At 42.6% G+C, this 24,233-nt stretch overlaps 1 protein-coding gene across 1 annotated transcript in view; it reads right to left on the bottom strand.

The window, feature by feature from the left end:
* abca4b (ATP-binding cassette, sub-family A (ABC1), member 4b) overlaps positions 1-24,233 on the bottom strand; it is a gene marked incomplete at both ends in the record, with an annotated part of 98,007 nt that overhangs the window by 34,161 nt on the left and 39,613 nt on the right. The window contains 14 exons of the mRNA XM_083782637.1: positions 339-463; positions 1,266-1,441; positions 1,897-1,951; positions 3,579-3,784; positions 5,805-5,910; positions 6,979-7,160; positions 8,444-8,581; positions 9,273-9,412; positions 13,461-13,592; positions 14,148-14,319; positions 14,861-15,064; positions 15,735-15,830; positions 21,176-21,380; positions 22,469-22,690. Of these exons, the coding sequence (XP_083638763.1) occupies positions 339-463; positions 1,266-1,441; positions 1,897-1,951; positions 3,579-3,784; positions 5,805-5,910; positions 6,979-7,160; positions 8,444-8,581; positions 9,273-9,412; positions 13,461-13,592; positions 14,148-14,319; positions 14,861-15,064; positions 15,735-15,830; positions 21,176-21,380; positions 22,469-22,690 (2,159 nt within the window). The remainder of the gene's footprint in view (positions 1-338; positions 464-1,265; positions 1,442-1,896; positions 1,952-3,578; positions 3,785-5,804; positions 5,911-6,978; positions 7,161-8,443; positions 8,582-9,272; positions 9,413-13,460; positions 13,593-14,147; positions 14,320-14,860; positions 15,065-15,734; positions 15,831-21,175; positions 21,381-22,468; positions 22,691-24,233) is intronic.

Raw genomic sequence — 24,233 nt, 5'->3', positions numbered from 1 at the left:
CATTTTTCTTAAGTAGTGTAGCTACTGTATATTGTAAAAGGTACTTGATTTAACCCATTCTGACCTGAGATCAGATTCACACGAGGTTTCCGCCGGACACACACTGGTCTGATGAACCCATTCTGACCTGAGATCAGATTCTAAAAAATGTCAGTCGCTCTTCGATTTTTCAAAAAATAGCAGACCTACAAGCTCGTATCGCGCCACTCGGTGGCGCGATATGAGCTTGTAGATCTGCTATTTTTAAATAGCTAAAGCATAACATGATGCTGACACCAAAATGGGTGCCCGTTCAGAATGGGTTAAAGTCACATGTTCTGGCATCAGTGAAGACTGACCTGACAAAGGTGAACTGCTTCCCATACATCCAGGGGCTCAGCGTCAGACTGGGATACTCTCCAAAAGGAGGGACGACCAGGGTGAAGACCAGTGATATCAGGACAAAACTGGCTGGTAAGACAATCTGGAGAGAGAGAAAAAGTCACAACGCTGCAACAAATAGTGGAGTAGAAGGAGTGACCATATAACATTTGATTTTGTGGAGAAAATTAATACAAATAAAAATATGATATACTAACAAATAACGTTTGTTTTGTGGTTTTCTAATATTGTTCCCCCCCCCCCCCCCCCCCACACATAATCAAATGTTTTATGGTCATGATTCACCACCAGGAGCCTGAATGGCTTGGTTCCAGGCTTAAAATAATTAATATAAATATCTTCTGAAATCTCTATGGGTAAAATGAATGGGCTTTAGGTGTGCTGTCATGATCGTTTGAAGCATGGGTAGATAGCTATTTCAACTGATCAGATTGCCTCATCAGAATCATCTATATGATCTACCAAATAGATGGGTAGATAGCTATTTCAACAGATCAGATTGCCTCATCGGATTCATCTATAGACATGATCTACCTGTAATACAGGTAGATTAGATATAGGTGATTCCGTAATAGTAATAGGTAGTATACAGGTCCTGCATGTATACTACTTATTACTATAATCAAGTTTTGGATGTTTTGTGGGTTTTATTATCCACAACATCAATTCCCCCAACAACACAACAATCCATCTGTACCAATCACCTCACCAACGTACATTTTCATCTGTCCACAACTATCCTATTCTAACCCATCCATCCATCCATCCATCCACAGATCTGTATACATTACATACAGTACCGTGCATGCATACATACATACTGTACATACTGTACAGACAGTATACAACTGTTACTAAAGTGAGACTGTAAAGCGGTACTGTACCTGTCCGAGGAAGTCTTTCTTGCTGCGTGTGGCATGGTGTAACCTCTTGATCAGCAGAGCAAAGAACTGTTTCAGGATCAGTCTGGTTCCCTTCACCTGCCTGGAACATCTCCCTGCACTGTTGTCCGAGGCATCATGGGTAGGAGCATCGTTGGCCTGCATAACCCCTCTAGGGTCTGTGGTCATAAACAAGCAAAGCAATCAACATAGAGCGATATAATAATACTGCACTACAGTAGGCCTATAGTACTGTACACATGTATGGAACTCATGTAGAATCCCTCTCATTCAGGACCCCACTAGGATCTATCTACCTTTATGGACTATAATATTAATTATATTACTGTAATACCTGTAGTTATATTGTGTGGTTGCATGCTGGTGTCGAAAATAGCCAATCTACAAGCTCACAATATGTGGCACCACACCAAGTTGTGAGCTTGTAGATCGGCTATTTTCAGTACGCAACACCCCCTTGCACCTAAGTATAACTCAGGAAATCAGCTGACACACAACAACAATTGTCCTACAACAATAGAAAATAAGTACACATCTTACAAAGTGTAAACCACTGTTACGTGGAAAGATAAAGCAGTGATATTATGGAATATGGAGGTTATGGAATATTTACCAGAAGTACAGGCCTTATTTGCTGCCTCTCCGTCCGCTGTGACCTTGATGAATATCTGAAGGAGAAAACATCTCTTGTTTCTTAAGTTTCCATGCAAAGCAGTAGGGTTTTTTTAACAGACATTGCGTTTATCATATGTTGTATGTCATATGTTGCTTGTAGTCACATTTATTCAATTCCTCCCACAGAGGAGCAATTACTGCACGGTACACACAGCACAGACATTTCGTGTCTCACTAAGGAAATCCTCAGACGAAGCGTGTGCGCTGTGTGTGTACAGTAATTGCTTCCCCCGTGGGAAGAATATAATAAAATGTGAATGTGAGCAAACATGTGCAGGGCTGACCTATTTGTCTTTGAATGACTAGTGGACTATCATACAAGTAGAAATTACTTTGTAGAGCACTGATGCTATTCACACATGTCGAACAGAAAACGTACGTATGAATTTTGAATTCATTAGTACGAGATATTATCTTGTCCGGACGAGATATTATCTTGTCCGGACAAGATAATATATTGTACAAGATATTATGTCGTCCGGACAAGATAATATCTCGTATTATCTTGTCCGGACAAGATAAGATGAGATGGCTCCATACATTAGTATTCCTGAGGAGGAAACATTTTGTTCATATGAAATTGAAATACCTTCTCTGTATTACTGGCCTTTTATGATGAACCAAAAAAGTTATTTTCTGTTTAGAAAAATCTTTTGGTTAGATCAGTACAAGCTTTAATTAAAGCTAAACTTTCAGTTTTGCACATTTACATGATAGACAACATTTTGTTTGCATGAAATGGAGGTTGTATAACAGACTTATTCTAGTTTTGGTACTGTTTTAGTAAAACAGTCTTCTCTGTTAGAGCCTATCCCATCACTGGAACAGTCTCCCTACAGAAGTAAGAGAGACCTCCAACTATTTAACCTTCAAATTCAATCTGAAGAGGTGGCTTAAAACAAATCGAATCTGTAATCACGAGTAATTAACAGCTATCACTGATGTCATCTCATCTCACATCACTCTACGGTTGTTCCGTCCCCTGTACAATGTCTATTTGTTCCTGTACTGTATTGTATTGTATGTTTTGTTTTATTGTATTGTATGTGTTTTTGTATGGATAGTTTTATCTAACTAACCAGCTAACTCTGGCCCATTTACATGGATGTGAAAACCGTGTTGATTAATGTGCATTGTCCCTGTCAAATAAATAAATAAATAGTTTACACTTATGCAATGATTATACAGTATGTAGTGTCCTGTAAGTCCATGTGGGCTGGGTACCTTTAATGCATGCCACTAAAATAAATAAAAACAACTCAGAGTTGACAGCTGAAGCAATAGCTTTAGGACTCTCTCCAGTCGAGAATAAAATGACAGTAGAGAGTCAAGAGAAATCTTGACTGCCTCCATCAAGTGTTGTCATCAGACAGGAATAGACAGGCCTCAAACACACAAAACAAAAAGTACTTAAGTACAAGTTAGTGTCCACCACAGTCCTACTGTACCTCCTTTAAGTACTAGTTAGTGTCCACCACAGTCCTACTGTACCTCCTTTAAGTACTAGTTAGTGTCCACCACAGTCCTACTGTACCTCCTTTAAGTACTAGTTAGTGTCCACCACAGTCCTACTGTACGTCCTTTAAGTACTAGTTAGTGTCCACCACAGTCCTACTGTACCTCCTCCAGCGAGGTGTCGGAGATGCCGAAGCTGCTGAGGCCCATTTCGTCCAGCGTCTCCTCCAGCTCCCTAAACAGGCTAGCGTAGGAGCGATGCTTGAAGCCCTTGCTGGGCAGCAGGTAGGTCATCTCCTGGCCGATCATCTCCATCAGCCTGGCGTCAGGGATGTGGTGCTGGATGAGGGACGTGATGGCCTCTACGTCTCCTGGAGACACACAAAACACACAGGGGAGTGGACATGATTAACACCACTTTTTAACCTTTTTAACCTGTCTAAACCGAGTCTCTTCCTGGAAAATAGCCAACCTTAAAGCTCACAACACTCCACAATGCGACGTGTTGTGAGCTTGTAGATCGGCTATTTTGGCTAATGTTTCACCAAGAATAATGCTGGGGTTCGTTCAAGTGGTAATGTAGCGAATCCAAACATTACATGAATAATAAAAAAATACATGAGTAAATCTACATCACTTGGTACACATGACAAACATTTGTCTGAAGAGGTTGCCCTCTATTTCTGTGTCCAACGCTTAACTAATAACTAACTAACTAATAAGTAAGTTTGTTCCTTGTCTGTCCATTAGATTGTATGTTCCTTTAGTATCTGGCACATCTATCTTTATTGAACCCTGAAAGGAAGGAAGCTTAAACTGGAAGGTTAAATATGTGCTTAAAAGGCTATGGAGCCACAATATTTACTTTAAATACTTGGTTCAAAGTTGTGAAACAGTTCAAAATGGAGAGGACAATCAGGGTGTTGAGGTGGCCCGCTTACGATCCAGATTTTAAGCCTGGTGTGTACGATCAAACTTTCAGGCGATGGGCTCGGTATGGTTTTTCCTCTTACAGTACTGCCATGAAAGGCAATGTGTTATTGAACTTTGAACAATTGAAAGATATGTGTATGTGCATAGATAACAAGGACTTTTTTAGATACCTCCAAATACGAGAGTACTTTATGGGGGAGGTGAAAGCATCCGAGCCGGTGGCCTCAAACGATCTCATACAGGTTTTTATTCAGGCATATAAGCATGAGTAAAACATGGGCAAACATGTGCAATACACAAATTACATCCACCAATTCAAGAATGTGGAGAGAATTCTGTTGGAAGACCCTAATGAGATTTTTTATTACCCCCAAAATTAAATCAAGACAACTGAAAACAGATCAGCCATGCTGGAGACAGTGTGGCCACAAGGGGGCGGGCCACGCTCATATTTTATGGTCTTGTCCTAAAATTCAGAAATACTGGCAGGACATCCACTCCACCTTGGAGACCATTCTGTGTTTTGAGATACCTCTGTCTGTTCCTTTTCTACTGTTAGGAAATATCCCTGAAGAGTTTCTAATACACTTAGCAGCAAGTAAAAAAGCAATCACACGACGCTGGTGCCAGCAGGACCCACCAACGAAAGATCAATGGATGGACATTATTGAGGAACTGTATGCTATGGAAAAACTAACATTCATACTTAGACTACAAGAGGATCAATTCTATAAAAAGTGGGAAAAGTGGAATCTCTTCTCTCAGCCTAGCGATATTGCAATAGGATTTCATTGAATGTTTTTTGTAATATGAAAAATGCAGCCTTTTTTTTCTTTTACTTTTTTTCTTTTTCTTTTCTTTTTCTTTCCGCATATTCTTGTCAGTTGTGTTTTTCTTGTCTGTTCTTCCTTCAATAAAAATTAAGTGAAAAAAAAAGGCTATGGAGCCGTATATAGGCTATATACACTATAGACACTTTATGGCTAGACTTTTATAGTGGAGACATTTCCTCCAGCAACAACCGAAGCAGAAAACATAAAGATCAATATCACTACAAAGCTACGGTATACAGAAATGCATCAGTTATTGCATTGCTGTTGTTGGAACACTTCCTCTGGCAGAAATAGCAGAAGTGGAAGGCTATTCATTTTCATTGCTGAGTATACAGTGTTATATTATAGAAGATTAATAGCAATGGACATTGTATTTGATATAGAACTGACAACTCATTCAAGTAAGTTTCATCCATTATACACGTGTGCAAGCGACGTTCCGTTGGTTCGACTCAACCTTCTCAAAAGCTCATCAAAATCCACTGATGCACCTTGACAGTTTTCTCCCCTTGGTGCCTACACACAATAATCCAATAACCCAATAAAATACCAAAACTAACACCAAATTATAATGATGCATAAAACAACATGCATACAAAATGAACACACACACAAACACACTTACCATCCAGGGCTCGTTCTAGGTTGGGTGCACGGCTCTGTGTTGTGTCTTTGTGCTTGGTGCAGATGGAACAGGCGCAGGAACAATCCGTTGAACAGTCACAGTCGTTCTGCGGGTGATAGCAACAAAAGACCAAAGACACCATCAACAACACTGAGACAGTGTGTCAGTCATATAGACCTAGAACAGTCAGGTTTGCACCGTGTTTTCATTTCAAGGACCCCCAGTTTGATATGCATGAGGAAACAAATCCCGTGTGTGTGTGCGTACGTACAGTACGTGCAGAGAAGAAGAAGAAGAAGAAGAAGAGAGCTAGGAGAGACTTGCTCTCATAACGTGTGTTTGGTTAAATAGGCCTGAAAAATAAGCTGCTTTATCTTTCTGGCTCTGATCAGGGAATAGAATTATATTCTTAATTAGCATCAGCCTATTCAAGATGCACTGATACATTACCCAAACAATACAGTGCACTGTGTTTGGTGTGCAAACTGTAAAGAGGAACAAATGTAATAATACACTTTTTTCTTTTTTCGGCGCACTCACTTTCTACAACTGCCTATATACAGTAAATTGGCTACTATTAAGGGCAGAATGTAATCTCATCACGCACTGTACCTCATCAAGTACAAAAGAACCTGCATTAAACGAGGATGGGATTCGAACCCACACATGCAGAGCACAATGGATTAGCATTCCATCGCTTTAACCTCTCGGCCACCTCGTCTACTGTAACTGTGTTGTACACTGTACTCACTGTACAGTAGAAGTCCCATCCTCATGATACACTAGAAATTCAGTAGGTGATAATAAATGATTAGATTACCTTCTGTACTTTAATAGTAACTGAGTTCGTAGGCAGTTGGAGTCAACTGAGAATTGGCTGTGATATCTTCTTACAAAATGTGAGTACTTTTCCACCACTGCATAAGACCTTGTTTACATACAGCAAACTGTAAAGGTGCATTCAAACTTGGATGGTTAGAACGGCGCGATTACATACAAAGTCAATGCAAAGACGAGAAATTGCGTGAACGGGCACGGCGCAACCTGGCACGGCACAAACGGGGCGAACCAAGCAAATATATATATATATATTCAGGTCTGTGCAGCTTAACACTGCCCCCAACCTCACTTCCTCCTCCTCGCCACAGTCGCCAGGTGTTTGTTGTTGGCTCACCTCGTGCCTCTTGCGGTCCTTCATGCGTCGCACCAGGGTGAGGTAGAAGCCCACGCCGAAGCAGTTCTTGAGGAAGAGCGGCGAGCCGCAGCAGTGCAGCTGGCCTTTGGAGATGATGGCTATGCGGTCGCTCAGCAGGTCGGCCTCGTCCATGTGGTGAGTGGACATGATGATTGTACGACCTGCAGGTGGACAGTAGTGGACAGTAGTTTTCTGAAAACGTTGCTATACCTCGTTTCAGTTGGGTGGAAACCTCATATGTTCAAATTCAAATATAGCAAAAGTAGCAGATCTACAAGCTCAAAACACGCTGTAATATGATCAAGTAGGGCAGGGATATTCAATTGGCGGCCCGCGGGCCACATGCGGCCCTCGGAGCGCCCCCTTGTGGCCCCTGGAAGAATAAAAAAAAAAAAAAAGGAAAAAGAAATCTTTTTTTTTTCTTTTTTTTTTGAGAATAATAAGAGGGATAATAAAAGTTACAGGTATGGTGTGTGCGATATTAATTGTTTGATTACCATAATGACGGTAATCATTAAAGGACCACTTTTCAACCTATCTTCATATAATAGGTCCTCACTAATAATCATGATAAAATGACACGTTTTTTTCTACTCGGTCTGTGTCACATAGGAGGGCTGTGGGCAGTTCAGAAACCCACCAAACAGTGACATCAATGGAGAATCCAAGCTAATAGAAACTGCAGGCTTTCTAGTCCTGAAAAGTTGCAATGCGAAAATGGAAGCCATCATTCTCACAATAATAAACCCTGTTAGGGTCCATTTGGTTCCATTTGTACACAGTTACAGTTACAGACCCATAAGGGTCCATTTGGTTCCAAACCATCATTTCCCTGGGGACCCCCTGGAACTGCCTCCAGGACCCTGGGGGTCCCCGGACCCCGAACCCCACTTTGGGAATCACTGCTCTATGTAATCTGATCTTTATAGTCTGATAAACTATTCTCACGTAAATAAATCTTGTTTAAAAAACAATCTGCCTAACGATGATGTCACTGGTGGTCGTGGACGGGTTTCTGAACTGCCCACAGCAGAGTGAGTGTGTGTGTGTGTGTGTGTGTTTGTGTGTGTGTGTGTCCGTCCAGTCGTTAATGTCAAAGCAATGCTGTTTATGCACTGTCAAATAGGTCTAGGCCTACATCTATTCTAAGGTGGCATATACCTGTATAGACATATTATCCTGCTCATTACTGTGCGGAAATATACATAAATCTTCGTGTTTGAGCACAAAAAGCATTTTGAGAACCCACAAATTTCCGCGCTTCGCGAGCACACTGTGCGGCCCCCCACACACAATAATTCTACAGTTGTGGCCCCCGGCCTAATCTAATTGAATACCCCTGAAGTAGGGCATACATTTACGAAGAAAACACGCTGATGCTGATTCAACAAAAATATCACCCCACCCCCCTTGTAGAAACTCCAAGGACCCCCTGTGTGTTTACCTGCTCGGTACTTGAGCAGGAGGTCCCAGATGGAGCGTCTGGAGTAGGGGTCTACTCCCGACGTAGGCTCGTCCAGGATGACGATCTGTGAACCTCCTACAAACGCCATGGCAACGGACAGCTTCCTCTGCATGCCACCTGCATGTACCGTTGGAGAAGGACACAGCATCACTGAGCATTAGACCTGGCCAAGTAACACCCAAACACATCCAAACATACCCCAGTTTACACAGCATCACTGAGCATTAGACCTGGCCAAGTAACACCCAAATCCAAACATACCCCAGTTTACAAAAACTCACAATCAATCAATCACCTGCTTAATCTTGCTCATGTAGTTAAATAGAATAATTTAGGTATTTTTTTCTTATACCTTTTTTTCTTAGAGTATATATAATCTAATTGCCTTGCCATGACTGCCCTGCATATCCTGGTACATTAGTATGCCTAACATCCTTGAAAATAAGCTACAGAGACAAGTCCTCCATAAAGAGCTGAATAGCAGCTGGTAATATGCAGTATCTATGTTGTTTCATTTTTGTATTAGTTATCTAGTCAATTGGAAATTGTATGAATGTATTTATTGATTTTAATTCTCTGTATGTCTGTTACCCCTTCTTCAACATGGCACTCAATTTATACACCTCTACACTCAAAGGACCACAATGGAAATCAGCTGTCAAGCCTTTTCATGTTTTATCCTTTTGGCAGATACGTATGTTTCTAATAGAAACATACGTAGCCAATGCTGTGGCCACGCATTGCCTGCGGGTAGGGCATTGATTTAGACATTTCTTTTAATTCCAATTGGCGCTTGCAGAAGTCCTACCTGAAAGGTTCTGGGCCTCCTCGTCTCTCTTGTGCGGCAGCCCGAGGTCCTCCAACATGTTCTCCACCTCCATCTGGGCCTCGGCCTGAGTCTGGCCCTTCAGCAGGGCATAGAACAGGATATGCTCCTCCACCGTGAGACTATACAGAGATATAATACCAGTTAACCCAACAGGAGACTATACAGAGATATAATACCAGTTAACCCAACAGAAGACTATACAGAGATATAATACCAGTTAACCCAACAGGAGACTATACAGAGATATAATACCAGTTAACCCAACAGAAGACTATACAGAGATATAATACCAGTTAACCCAACAGGAGACTATACAGAGATATAATACCAGTTAACCCAACAGGAGACTATACAGAGATATAATACCAGTTAACCCAACAGGAGACTATACAGAGATATAATACCAGTTAACCCAACAGGAGACTATACAGAGATATAATACCAGTTAACCCAACAGGAGACTGTACAGAGATATAATACCAGTTAACCCAACAGGAGACTATACAGAGATATAATACCAGTTAACCCAACAGGAGACTATACAGAGATATAATACCAGTTAACCCAACAGAAGACTATACAGAGATATAATACCAGTTAACCCAACAGGAGACTATACAGAGATATAATACCAGTTAACCCAACAGGAGACTATACAGAGATATAATACCAGTTAACCCAACAGGAGACTATACAGAGATATAATACCAGTTAACCCAACAGAAGACTATACAGAGATATAATACCAGTTAACCCAACAGGAGACTATACAGAGATATAATACCAGTTAACCCAACAGAAGACTATACAGAGATATAATACCAGTTAACCCAACAGGAGACTATACAGAGATATAATACCAGTTAACCCAACAGGAGACTATACAGAGATATAATACCAGTTAACCCAACAGGAGACTATACAGAGATATAATACCAGTTAACCCAACAGGAGACTATACAGAGATATAATACCAGTTAACCCAACAGGAGACTATACAGAGATATAATACCAGTTAACCCAACAGGAGACTATACAGAGATATAATACCAGTTAACCCAACAGAAGACTATACAGAGATATAATACCAGTTAACCCAACAGGAGACTATACAGAGATATAATACCAGTTAACCCAACAGGAGACTATACAGAGATATAATACCAGTTAACCCAACAGGAGACTATACAGAGATATAATACCAGTTAACCCAACAGGAGACTATACAGAGATATAATACCAGTTAACCCAACAGGAGACTATACAGAGATATAACACCAGTTAACCCAACAGGAGACTATACAGAGATATAACACCAGTTAACCCAACAGGAGACTATACAGAGATATAATACCAGTTAACCCAACAGGAGACTATACAAAGATATAATACCAGTTAACCCAACAGGAGACTATACAGAGATATAATACCAGTTAACCCAACAGGAGACTATACAGAGATATAATACCAGTTAACCCAACAGGAGACTATACAGAGATATAACACAGTTGCCAACTAATTTAGTAATTGTAATTGAATCGGCAAATAATTGCTGGAGTTCTTTTGCAATTCATTGTGGGCGTTTTTCCACTTAACCATAGTTTTTCCAGTGTTAAATGTAACTAAGCTAAAGAGGAGTGATCTCTTCTGCACATGCACAGTAGCGACTGCAAAGCAAAATATCACACATAACAATGGTGGCTTTATTTGAATAGCAGCCTAATCAGCAGCTAAGCAAAATATAATAATGCATTTTTAAATGAATTATTCATCTTTAATGTCTTTTTTAATGTTTTTTGTGTCTTTAATGTCTTTTTTAATGTCTAAAAGAACATAAAATCAAATGTATAAGGTGATAGCAAAATGAGTGCCATAATCCGATTAATTGATTAATCGTTTAAATAATCGTATGATTAATCGATTATGAAAATAATCATTAATTGCGGCCCTGGAGTTAACCCATTTAGAACAGGATATGCTCCTCCACTGTGAGACTATACAGAGAGAGAGATGTTAACCCATTTAGACCAGGATATGCTCCTCCACTGTGAGACTATACAGAGAGAGAGATGTTAACCCATTTAGAACAGGATATGCTCCTCCACTGTGAGACTATACAGAGAGAGAGATGTTAACCCATTTAGAACAGGATATGCTCCTCCACTGTGAGACTATACAGAGAGAGAGATGTTAACCCATTTAGACCAGGATATGCTCCTCCACTGTGAGACTATACAGAGAGAGAGATGTTAACCCATTTAGAACAGGATATGCTCCTCCACTGTGAGACTATACAGAGAGAGAGATGTTAACCCATTTAGAACAGGATATGCTCCTCCACTGTGAGACTATACAGAGAGAGAGATGTTAACCCATTTAGACCAGGATATGCTCCTCCACTGTGAGACTATACAGAGAGAGAGATGTTAACCCATTTAGAACAGGATATGCTCCTCCACTGTGAGACAATACAGAGAGAGAGAAGTGAACCCATTTAGACCAGGATATGCTCCTCCACTGTGAGACTATACAGAGAGAGAGAAGTTAACCCATTTAGACCAGGATATGCTCCTCCACTGTGAGACTATACAGAGAGAGATGTTAACCCATTTAGACCAGGATATGCTCCTCCACTGTGAGACTATACAGAGAGAGAGATGTTAACCCATTTAGAACAGGATATGCTCCTCCACTGTGAGACTATACAGAGAGAGATGTTAACCCATTTAGACCAGGATATGCTCCTCCACTGTGAGACTATACAGAGAGAGAGATGTTAACCCATTTAGAACAGGATATGCTCCTCCACTGTGAGACTATACAGAGAGAGATGTTAACCCATTTAGACCAGGATATGCTCCTCCACTGTGAGACTATACAGAGAGAGAGAAGTTAACCCATTTAGACCAGGATATGCTCCTCCACTGTGAGACTATACAGAGAGAGAGAAGTTAACCCATTTAGACCAGGATATGCTCCTCCACTGTGAGACTATACAGAGAGAGAGATGTTAACCCATTTAGACCAGGATATGCTCCTCCACTGTGAGACTATACAGAGAGAGAGAAGTTAACCCATTTAGACCAGGATATGCTCCTCCACTGTGAGACTATACAGAGAGAGAGAAGTTAACCCATTTAGACCAGTGGTTCCCAAACCTTTTCATGTCAAGGACCCCCAAATTGACACTTATTAGCCACCATTTAAAAACATATGCCAGGGACCCCAATAAGAGAACATTTTTACGGCTCTAGTAGCAGTGATTCTCAACCTGTTTAATTTCAAGGACCCCCAGTTTGACATGCATTAATCTACGGACCCCCATTGAATGACATTTCTATCTCTGGGACCCCAATTTATATTGTAAAATCAATGTTAATTTAACTATGAGAGTGTACAAATGGAACCAAATGGACCCGTTAAGTTACAGACCCATAAGGGTCCATTTGGTTCCAAAATATCATTTACCCCCCCTGGAACTCCTTCAAGGACCCCTGGGGGTCCCGATCCCCACTTTGGGAACCACTGATTTAGACCACCTGAGGCCCATTCTTCTAAATCTCAAACTTTTTGTATTAATGTATTAATGCATCCACAGACAGACAATCAATTGCATTATCCTAACTCATGCCAGGGGACAAATCCCCTGGCATGAGTTATATATTGTACTTGCGCTACTAAGTACTAAGCAGGTCGGAGAGGCTGGGAGCGCGGGAGTCTATCCCCATTTCACACTCTTCAGTGTTGCTAAAAGAAATTACCTTTACTTCACCATTTAAACTTTTTAAACTACTTTTCTTTTAAGATATTTTGGGGGATTTTTTTTATCGATAGTACACAGTAAGTAGAAAGAGACAGGAACTGGGGAGAGACACACCACATACGGTAGGTTGTTTTCCGTGTCTGGACTCCCATGGTAGAAACAGTCTACCTGTACATCCTGATTGTCGGTGCACACACCCATGCACGCGGTTATTAGTGGTTATACGGTAAGCACTGCTGAGGATGGCACACCAAAAATATCCTGCTTGTACTTGAGTGAGTGAAAAATAAACCTTGAATCTTTGAATCACAAAATAGTTTTGTGAGTATCATTTTGGGGCTTTGACATTGGGGCTTGACAATTAACAGCTTTGAATCATGCTGACACACAACAAGTGAACTGACTATTTGAAGAGGATGTTGTGCTGAGGGCAGGTGCCCATGGAGGTGCGGATGAGGTCCATGTCAGTCCTGATGTCTCTGCCGTGGATGTAGGCTGTGCCAGATGTAGGAGGGAACATGCCAGTCAGAATGGACCTACAGGGGGGACAAGGAAAAGTAGACATTCTGTGTGGTTGTTCAGCACAGTATTACAGTATGATAATGCATTGAGCCACATGACGTCACAAGGGGCGGAATAATAATTACAAAACTTTAACTTTAACTGCTCTATAAATAAAGTCGGGTAATTACTACAGTCTTGGGGCCAGGACTCGACAGGACCCCATGTGGGGGTGGCCCGTAGATCAGAAAACAAACATTTACAGTATGTGCAATGTTTTTGGGGTTTTTTTACCGTTTTTGGACTGTCAAATCACAGACTAACGCAGCCCTACTACTGTACTGCACAATTTACTCACAAAAGGAAAGTAGAACAAAAATGGTTATACTTCTCAGTTTGTTCACTGAGAAGTATAATCAATACAAACGGCGAAAATATGCTTTCTCCTGTGTTTTAAAACACTGCAGTCAGTGGAATGTTTGGGCGAATTCTGCACGACAGCCTAGCAGCCCGTTGCGAAACTTCAACTGTTGGGTGGAATTCCGAGTAAACAGCTTTGTGGCGGCTTAAAAGATTTGATCTCCTCTCACATGGTGGTGGTCTTGCCAGCCCCGTTGTGTCCAAGGAAAGAGGTGATCTGGCCTTCGTAGAACGTGATGCTGAGATGGTCGACGGCCGGACGAGAGCCTCCAGGGAACACTTTGTACAGGTCTTGGATCTGAACGCCCATCACAAGCCCCTCTGGTTCGGCCTCGAAGAGACCTGGGGGCACAGGAATTATGCCATCTGAATGATGTTGTTGGTGCATGGGGAGCTGTTAGGGGTTAAGCGTCTTGCTCAAGGACACTTTGACACATAGACTGGACGAGCTACGGGTCATACCGCTGACCTTTTGATTCCCAGACAGAGCGACTCTCTACCCACTCAGCTACAGCCGCCCTCATTCAGCTGATGATATACTTGGTCAGGATTGTTTTTTCCACAATGGTTACACAATGGTTCTGAGTTAAATACCCAACAGTAGGCTAGGATATAAAATGGATTCATTAAAAAATAGCCTATATCTCATGGCTAACTGGAAGGGGAGGTGAGAACAACCTATTAACAAAAAGGGTGGATTTGGAGTGGAAATGGATCATGTAGGACGATCAAGAACGTAGAACAATAGTCTACCGTATTGCATTCATCTTGAGACATTATTTCTGGTTGAAAACTAAGATAACAAATATAGCAATTAATTCTGTTTCCATCACACTGGCAGTGGAACTACTTTATAAGTGAAGAAATTTGAATGATAGTGAACCTGGCGGGTCGTTGAGTTCCCCGTCTTGCACGGGCTCTTGGTCTTGCTGTTTGTGCATATCCCTCTCTCTCTCCATCTTCTCTCTCTTGTGTTGATGCTTGCACGCCGTCCTGCCTGCAGAGCCGTTGCAGGTGTTAGTCTCTGGAGTGCCGAGTCTGTTGCCTGCGTCTCTCTGTAGCTCATCAGGACCAGGCTTCTCTGCGTCTGTGGGGTACAGTTGGTAGAGCCACTGCCTGGTTAGTGTGTCTTATAGAATCGATTACATTTTATTCCCTGGAGTGTGGAAACGGTTTCTCACAGTAAAAGGCTTTAGAATAGATAAAGCAGACACTGATGGGAAAACGAAAATGCACCTGTGAAGGGCAACTTTGTTCCCCACCGTTGTATATTAAAGAAAATATCTTTGAAACAAATCTAAGCATGATTTAAAAAAGAAAATGATGAGACCAAAGCACTCTTGTGGAGTGCACAAGGATAGCAAGGATAAAAACTACACCTAAATGTTGTGAAAACTTCTGTCATGACCAGCAAATGCGAATGTGGAAGCAAGTAGGTCAAACAGGGTGTCTGAACATGATTATGCTTTTCCACAAGAGTGCCTTGATCTCATCCTTTTATGCATCAACTGTGTCACCCAGAGCACCTTGTTGGAGATTTTTACTCTAGCCAAACAGATGCGCGCAGCGTACTATCGTGGCACATGTAGATTTGCAATTTTCGCAATGTTACAGTGTCGTACGACAGATTGTAAATTGACCTAATTCTTTCATACAGTGCCACGCGGTGTGATGATTTCGGCTAGTCAAAGCGTAAGAGTCAAAGTGGTATGCAACCCCACTAAGAGACATCAGAGGCAGATGTAGGCTATACTAACCTGGTTCAGGAACATTTGGGGTTGAGGAGGGTTGACGTTTTTGCCAGTATGTAGGTTGGAAGGGGAAGTAGAAAGGTCGGCCAATTCCATATTGCCCTGTGGAGTGGAAATTTAACACAGTTCTCAGTAGTCAGCATGGTATCACTATCAAGTAGAATACATGGATGAACACCTCATTTACCTGAATGGTATTTCTTAACGTCTTTACATTTCCATTAAATTCTTAACATATTGACTGTCTCTGTCCGCATAATTCTAGAACCTCGACCGGCCGGCCAAGTCACGCATCTGTGTGAATACAAGAAGACTCACCCCGTTTCTGTTTTCCTCCCAGAATTTTCCACAGTGAGGGGTGGGAGAGGCTGGACAGCAGACGGCTGGATTTTGAATTTCTCTAACTATAAACTTTCATGACAGCAGACAGCCTAAGTACAAATATAATTTATGAAAAGCTACTACAGTGAAGTCTGTTCACAGAAGTTGTTGTAGGATATGTGGGGATTATCTGACGAGGTACCATTTGAGGGGGCAAAACCTTACATATACTAAATAATACTAAATTGTTTATAGGGTCAATATAAGTAAAATAATATAGCCTTTCCACAGGAGTATCTTTTTATATTTTTCTAAAAAGAATACAAACAGCCAATAGCATATTACAAAGTTATCCCCCTCACTGGGGAAACTTCCGGGAGGAAAGACGGGCACGCACCGGGGTGAGTCTTCTTGTTACCATCTGTGTCGCAGTGCAATCAGAGTGAGACACATACACTTAATCTGAAAAAATTAAAATAATACTAATTCAGTCAGACAACTCACAAATAGATTTAACCAATATTTATTATAGAATGCGAATACAAGTGCGCATATAATATTTTATCTTGGCGTTCGGCTCTGCTACATTTTTCTCCCTGCTCGGCACAATGAAACACAATCATTAAACATTAAGAGCAGGCCAGGGAGATAGATATACAATAAAAAAAAACATGGGGAACATAAATAACAGAGCCCACCGGTGGTGCTGGGGTGGTGGTGGGAGCAAACATGCACACACTGAATACAACCACATAGTAATGCAGCATATTAACCCCTTGAGTATATGAATGCACCCTTGAGCACGGCATGAAACCCCTCGAGTATATCTGACTGAACTAACTCTGCAAGCTACGTATCATTAATAATACTCAAAAACTGGGCTTGCCATCATGCACCTGTAACCCACAAAGCATTGGACTGCATGGAGATGCGTACTCTCTGTACAGTACAGTACAGTACAGTACAGTACTATGTACTGCACTATACTGTACTGTACTGCACCGTAATTAAGGATACGGACAGAGACATACTGCATAATGATGTTCTATACCCCTTCAGTTAAGGGTTTGGGTCAGAATAATACTACATTTTCATAAATTAACTGTGGTATATCTGAGGCAGCTCTTCCTTCTCATACACAAAATACACTCAATCATGGGTGTAATGTAAATTGTATTATTATTTATTTATTTATTTTAATAACAAGGTTTCTTCTCAGTTCACATACAATTAAGCAATTAATAAAGTGATCAATTATACATTTTACAGATGGATGCACACCATATTGGGTACAAAAAATACTTCTTTATTTATTTGTCTGACATTGATCAATAATACATTTTACATTGTGTAAAGTGTAAACATACATAAAATACATCAAATACATCAAATGTAAACAACATCTCTGAAACTCTCAGGCTGGGAATGGAAAGATCAACATTTTGACCCTCACCTCGCCCCCCGGGCCCCATGTTGAAGTTGTCCCTAAGCAAGACACAAAGCGAGAATCAAGGAGAGCATAAAAACATCTGCACTGTTTTATAGCGCCAAATAACTTACTTTTATTAATCGCGCAACATTCCAACGTATTGATAAAAGTAAGTTATTTGGAGCTATTGTTTAAAACAGTGTGAGGATGCTTCTATCCTCTCACGGACAGAAAGTCCTTCACTGTGTGATACATCCATCTTTTTTTCGCCATACATTCTCCTTTCCGTCTCAGCTCCAGACCTCGCTGGAGAGACAGGTCTTCTTCCGTCGCCGCTCTCGTCGCGGTGTCGATGTCTCTGATGACCTGATCTCGCTGGTCCACCAGTGACAACAGTTCCTGCGTCAGTTGCTGTTCCGTCCGCTGCTGAGCGCTGGTCTTCCGACAGTCTTCGACTGCAGCCAAAACTCGTAGCTCTCTTTTCCGCAGCTCAAATCTCGTCTCCAGGTCCTCTTCGTGGCGCAGCAGCTGCAGATAGTCCAGCCTGCGCACTAGGGAGTTCTTCTTGTTGACCAGAGTAAGCCACTCCAGAGTAAGTTGCTCCTCCTTGTCACGATCGCTTCCCGTCACCATGAGGCGTCGCAGGAGACTCTCCACCACGGCAGCTCGGAGTTTGATGCGTTTCCACTCCGTTTCCAACGCCTCCAGTTGACTCAGGACGTACTCCCCGGCGTCCAACAGATGCACTTTCAACTCTTCTTCCTGTTGGGGCGGTGATTGGGACTCTACTGCTCTGGGATTTTCTGAGGTCGGTTTCTCCTCTTCTTCCTGTTGCGAAGGTGTTTGGGACTCTAGTGCTCTTGAACTTTCTGAGGTTGTTTTGTCCTCTTCTTCCTGTTGGGGTGATTGGGACTGTGCTGCTCCCTGACATTCTGGAGTAGTGTTCTCTGTCGTAGAGAGAGCCTTCTCCTCATCCTCCAGACTCACTGTGGGTCCTTCCTGCAGCCTGGCCGTACAGAGAGACATTTCCATGTTTGCTCGGCCCAGGGGGGAAGTTAACCCGGCAGCAGCAATAGACTCCTTGTCCTCCTCCTCTTCGCTCTGATTAAAGTCGTCAAGGTTAGCGATGTCCGTAGGTTTGATGCTCATCAGGCTGGCCAGACTCTGCATGTCCTTGTCGGTGGATTTTCCTTCTCGGACAAAGAAACACGCCAGGGACAGTTTGAGTGTGGCCTCCACGACCAGGGAGGACAGGGGTTTCAGCTTCAGCGTCCGGTCACAGTGGCTCTGGGCGGGGCAGGCAAACTGCTTGAGGTTTACGCAGGCAGATGCCAGCGCCTTACGATGCCCATTCTTGCTCTCACTCTCGATGACAAAGGTCCAGTCTTTATCCTCGAACTCATCTGCATCGGGCTTCTTGAACAGCGTGACAGAGATTTCAGCGTTCTCCGGCACCGACCACACCACCATGCCTCTGTATGGGTTGGTAATGTTAGGCCGCCAACTGTGGAGCTGGGAGCACACACGCCTGTTCCCCCGCGTCCACACCACCCTCAGCTTGTCCGGTTGCCATTTCTCTGTGCATTCCACCACCAGGTCCTGGTAGGACGCGACAAACTGGAACTTTGAGGCTTTCTTGGAACCTCGCAGCGTTTTCCAAACAGAAGTCATTGTTATTTCAATCGATGGGAGACAAAAGTTAGGTTCTTCTGGAACAAAAGGACACATCCGACTGTCTCTCTCAACCTCCTGTGGGCTTATGTGACAGAGTGATGCGTGTGTCATCTAACTGTCAACACAGGTGAGCTTGTGTCAGAGTGATGTCAGAGTGAGTCATGCTGTTAGTCCTTGTCCCTTTTATGGAGGTCCCTGATGTCATCAGCATATGCTCATATATGGGCATGCTGATATGCCCATATATGGAGTTCCTGATGTCATCAGCATATGCTCATATATGGGCATGCTGATATGCCCATATATGGAGATCCCTGATGGCATCAGCATATGCTCATATATGGGCATGCTGATATGCCCATATATGGAGATCCCTGATGGCATCAGCATATGCTCATATATGGGCATGCTGATATGCCCATATATGGAGATCCCTGATGTCATCAACATATGCCCATATATGGGCATGCTGATATGCCCATATATGGAGAACTCTGTATCTGTCAGTCCTTGACCCTTTTAGACATTACTGTATATGGATATCCATGGCGTCATATGGGCATGCTTATATGCCCATATATGGAGATCTCTATATCTGTCTGCCCTTGACCGGCACATAATGTATAGACACATAATGTATAGACACATAATGTATAGACACATAATGTATAGACACATAATGTATAGACACATAATGTATAGACACATAATGTATAGACAAACTCCATATTTGGGAATTTTTGGAGACATATTATGGCATATATTAGTAGGCAATATATATGGTTCTCCATATATGGGCATAAAGGGATGAAGGACTGACAGATAAAGAGTTCTCCATATATGGGCATATCAGCATGCCCATATATGGGCATATATGTATGACACCATGGATATCCATATACAGTATGGATATCCATATATGGTATGGATATCCATATACAGTATGGATATCCATATACAGTATGGATATCCATATACAGTATGGTATGAACGACAAATATCTCCATATATGAGCATATCAGCATGCCCATATATGAGCATATCAGCATGCCCATATATGAGCATATCAGCATGCCCATATATGAGCATATCAGCATGCCCATATATGAGCATATCAGCATGCCCATATATGAGCATATCAGCATGCCCATATATGAGCATATCAGCATGCCCATATATGAGCATATCAGCATGCCCATATATGAGCATATGCTGATGCCATCAGGGATCTCCATATATGGGCATATCAGCATGCCCATATATGAGCATATGCTGATGACATCAGGGATCTCCATATATGGGCATAAAAGGGACAAGCAGTACAAGAATGACACAATCTGACATCACAAGCTCACATGGGTTGACAGAGAGAGTTAGATGACACACGCATCACTCTGTAACTTCACAAGCCCACAGGTGGTTGAGAGAGACAGTCGGATTTGTTCCAGAAGAACGTAACTTTTGTCTCCCATAGAATACTAATTCTATTTGACGTGCATGGTCCGTCACCCCACGCCTCCATATATGGTCATGCATTGTGACACCACGTCTAGTCATGCATCGTGACATTGCGTGACATCATCAGGGATCTCCATATATGGGCATATAATGTAGTCGCCACTTAGACGACATCGCCAGGGGCCCTTCCCCATATATGAGAATGTCAATATATGGCCATATAATTTCCCGTTGGTTCGTTAATCATCTAGATCTGAAAAGAGCCGGCCAGGAACGCTACATCTGACCTCAAACCCTTAGATCTCCATATATGGAGCTGACCTGTTCTGACATTCCATATATTGATTCTACCCACCCGTCCTTCCTGTTCTGACATTCCATATGTTGATCTGACCTCATCAAACCCTGTACACTCAAGACACGCTCCATATATGGCCAGTACAGAATTCATTCCATATGTTGATCTGACCCCCCATGCCAAAGTGTGTGTGTGCGTGCGTGAGCGTGCATGCGTGCGTAAGTAAGTATCTGCGTAAGTATCTGCGTGCGTGCTTGTCATTCCTACCTGGGAAGACATTGTCCAGGTACCAGGCGAGCACGCCGTAGAGGAGAGCGTCAAACATCATCATGCGTACGGAGGTGAGGAAGGAGTAGGCGTCTCCCTCCAAGGGGCTATTCTGAATGGTGTCCCAGCGAAGACCCAGGCCCTGCTCCTCGTACCGAGACAGGTACTCCGTCCCAAAGCCAAACGCCACCGGAGACAACAGGCTCTGCATGGAGGAGATTTTTTTTTTTTACATTTATAACATCACTCACCGACTGGTGGCGGTAAACACACTACCAGTATGCATCAGTGGTTCTCAAACATATTCGGCTTAGGTGACCCCTGTAACCTTTTCATCCACGGCACCCCTTATCAAAGTATTCTGAGGCTTGCATCAAGGCACCCTAGGGTGCCACGGTACCCACTTTGAGAACCCTAGCATTTTATATGAGGAAGACTGGAGATGTGCCTTGTTGAGCCGTGTTTTCAGCACCCTTTGAACACACAGCTTAAGACAATACATAAAAGATGGACAGAGTGACATATTGTACATGTACATACAGCTTCATTGCAATGATCGGTTGCACACACAAAAATAGTGTCTCTTCAACGGTTAAGATACCATATACTAGTACAGCTACCATACAAGGACCCAGTGTGGTACTTTCTTATATAGGCACCTCTGTGGTGTACAGTTTGTAGAGCCACTGCCTGGTTAGAGTGCGTCTGACAGAATCCATTACATTTTATTCCCTGGAGTGTGGAAAAGGTTTCTCACAGCAAAAGGCTGTACTAGATAAAGCAAATTACAAGATGGGGAAACACGCTTGTGAAGGGCAAGCTCGTTCGAGTCGTTCCCCACTGTTGTTAAAGTAAAGATCTTTGAAACTAATCTAAGCATTAAAAAAAAAAAATCTCAATTCCAATTTCAGTGCTTATCAGAGCTCAAATAATGAATATTTGGGGGGGGGGGTTGTGCGTCCTGAAAAGGTTGGGAACCAGTGGGCAAAATGCTGCGATCACACCACACAGGCAGATGCAAAGATACAGTTTACCATTCATTGTCAATGGAAGCTGCTGCAAAAGCTACAAAGCTATCAGCTGTAAGCTGATCAGGGTTAAACTTCCAGATGCAAAAGCAACAAAGCTACAACTATAACTACAATGACACACGTCACTACGGACGCACGCCTGATGGCGCCAATGACCGCGTGAGCAACAGATATACAAAGTGACAAAGCGACTTAATATCCTGTGATCTTTGCATGCCGTCTTTGCAGCTGCCTGGTGTGAAAGCAGCAAAAGGTTACGTACAGCGGCCATCTTCATGTCCTTGGTGACGCGGTCCTGCCAGTTGACACAGAGGATGTGCGGCAGGTAGAGGGTGAAGTAGATGATGCCGCTGCAGGCCGCCGCCAGGTTGGCCTGGTTGAAGAACACGCTCATCAGGAAGCACTGCATGATGGTGGCCACCGTGAACGTCAGCAGGAACAGGAACACCAGGACGGTGTCGCTGTAGTTCAGCACCTTACCACCCTGGAGACAACATACACATACAGTACAATATTATACAATTCATTTAGACATTTAGCACACACTTAATTTAGAGCGACTTACAATAAAGCAAGAATAACAAATGGTAATACATTGAAATTGTCTGTCCCTGCTGCTCAGGAGCAAGGATTAGAGCATATTCCCACGCTGCATAAAAAGACACACACACACACACACACACACACACACACACACACACACACACACACACACACACACACACACACACACACACACACACACACACACACACACACACACACACACACACACACACACACACACACACACACACACAGCGGTTAGGCACCACTCAAAAACCAGAGAGGGGATTTCAAAATCAAGAGGCATAGATTTTCCCCTACATCACCCGACCCACAAATCGAACCCTGGCACTAGCGTTGTGTGGTTTTTGTGTGTGTGTGTGTGTGTGTGCATGTGCATGTCCATGTGTGTGTGGTTGTGTGTGTGTGTGTGTGTGTGCACGCGCTCGTCTCTTCCCCAGGTACCGCCCTTCCTCCAGCTGCAGTGAGTGATTGATCATCTTGTATTGAATTCCCACTCGTCAGGGCTCGGAGGTAAAAGACCTGACCTGGGGAAATCTGCACACAGTGCCAGTTGCTCATTGGACAGCGTTCAGCAGTGGTGGAAAAAGTATTCACGTGTGTGTGTGTGTGTGTGTGTGTGTGTGTGTGTGTGTGTGTGTGTGTGTGTGTGTGTGTGTGTGTGTGTGTGTGTGTGTGTGTGTGTGTGTGCGTGCGTGCGCTGCAGAACGTATCTAACACCACCCTGATCTATAACCCCTGCCCTGTCTGGAGGGAGGGTGTTCATTAGACCACTGTTTTACCCATGCTTGAAACAACTCAACGGTATTCAGAGTGTTAAATAAATAAACCCTTAAATGTAAAAATGTATCCATACATTAAATTGATGTATATGGTTCATTAATATGCAGTATCACATCTAAATAAACAAATAAGTAATTTTTTATTCGTAGAATATATGTACTGTACAAGATCTAACAAAGGAAATAGAGCATGCACCTCCACTCTAGCCCAGGTGCTAGACAAAAGGCAGTACAATAGAAAAAATAGAGTCTGCAACACTGGTATGAAAAACTCAGCTCCACTGGTTTATTTGATTCAACGTTTCGATCCCTTAGGATCTTCTTCAGGAATTCCTGAAGAAGATCCTAAGGGATCGAAACGTTGAATCAAATAAACCAGTGGAGCTGAGTTTTTCATACCAGTGTTGCAGACTCTATTTTTTCTACTGTACAAGATCTACCCATACATAATAATATCAGAATTATCCACTGGAGGGCACTATTGCTCATGAGAAAATATTCTCAGACTGAAAAAAACCTGCAAAGACATGTTTAGACAGTAAGGCTCATTCCATTCCAACCTCCTCCACCCTAACAACCCACTGCTCCATGTATGTCCCTTCCCCCCATCAGCTCCCTAATGCTGTCATCTCCCTCTTCTCCACCCTAGTGATGGCATGCATTCTTTCACCCTATCCT

Source organism: Protomyctophum parallelum (genome assembly GCF_964188405.1).
Source record: "Protomyctophum parallelum genome assembly, chromosome: 14".
NCBI classification, from domain to species: Eukaryota; Metazoa; Chordata; class Actinopteri; order Myctophiformes; family Myctophidae; genus Protomyctophum; species Protomyctophum parallelum.
This window is presented reverse-complemented; position numbering and strand designations above follow the sequence as displayed.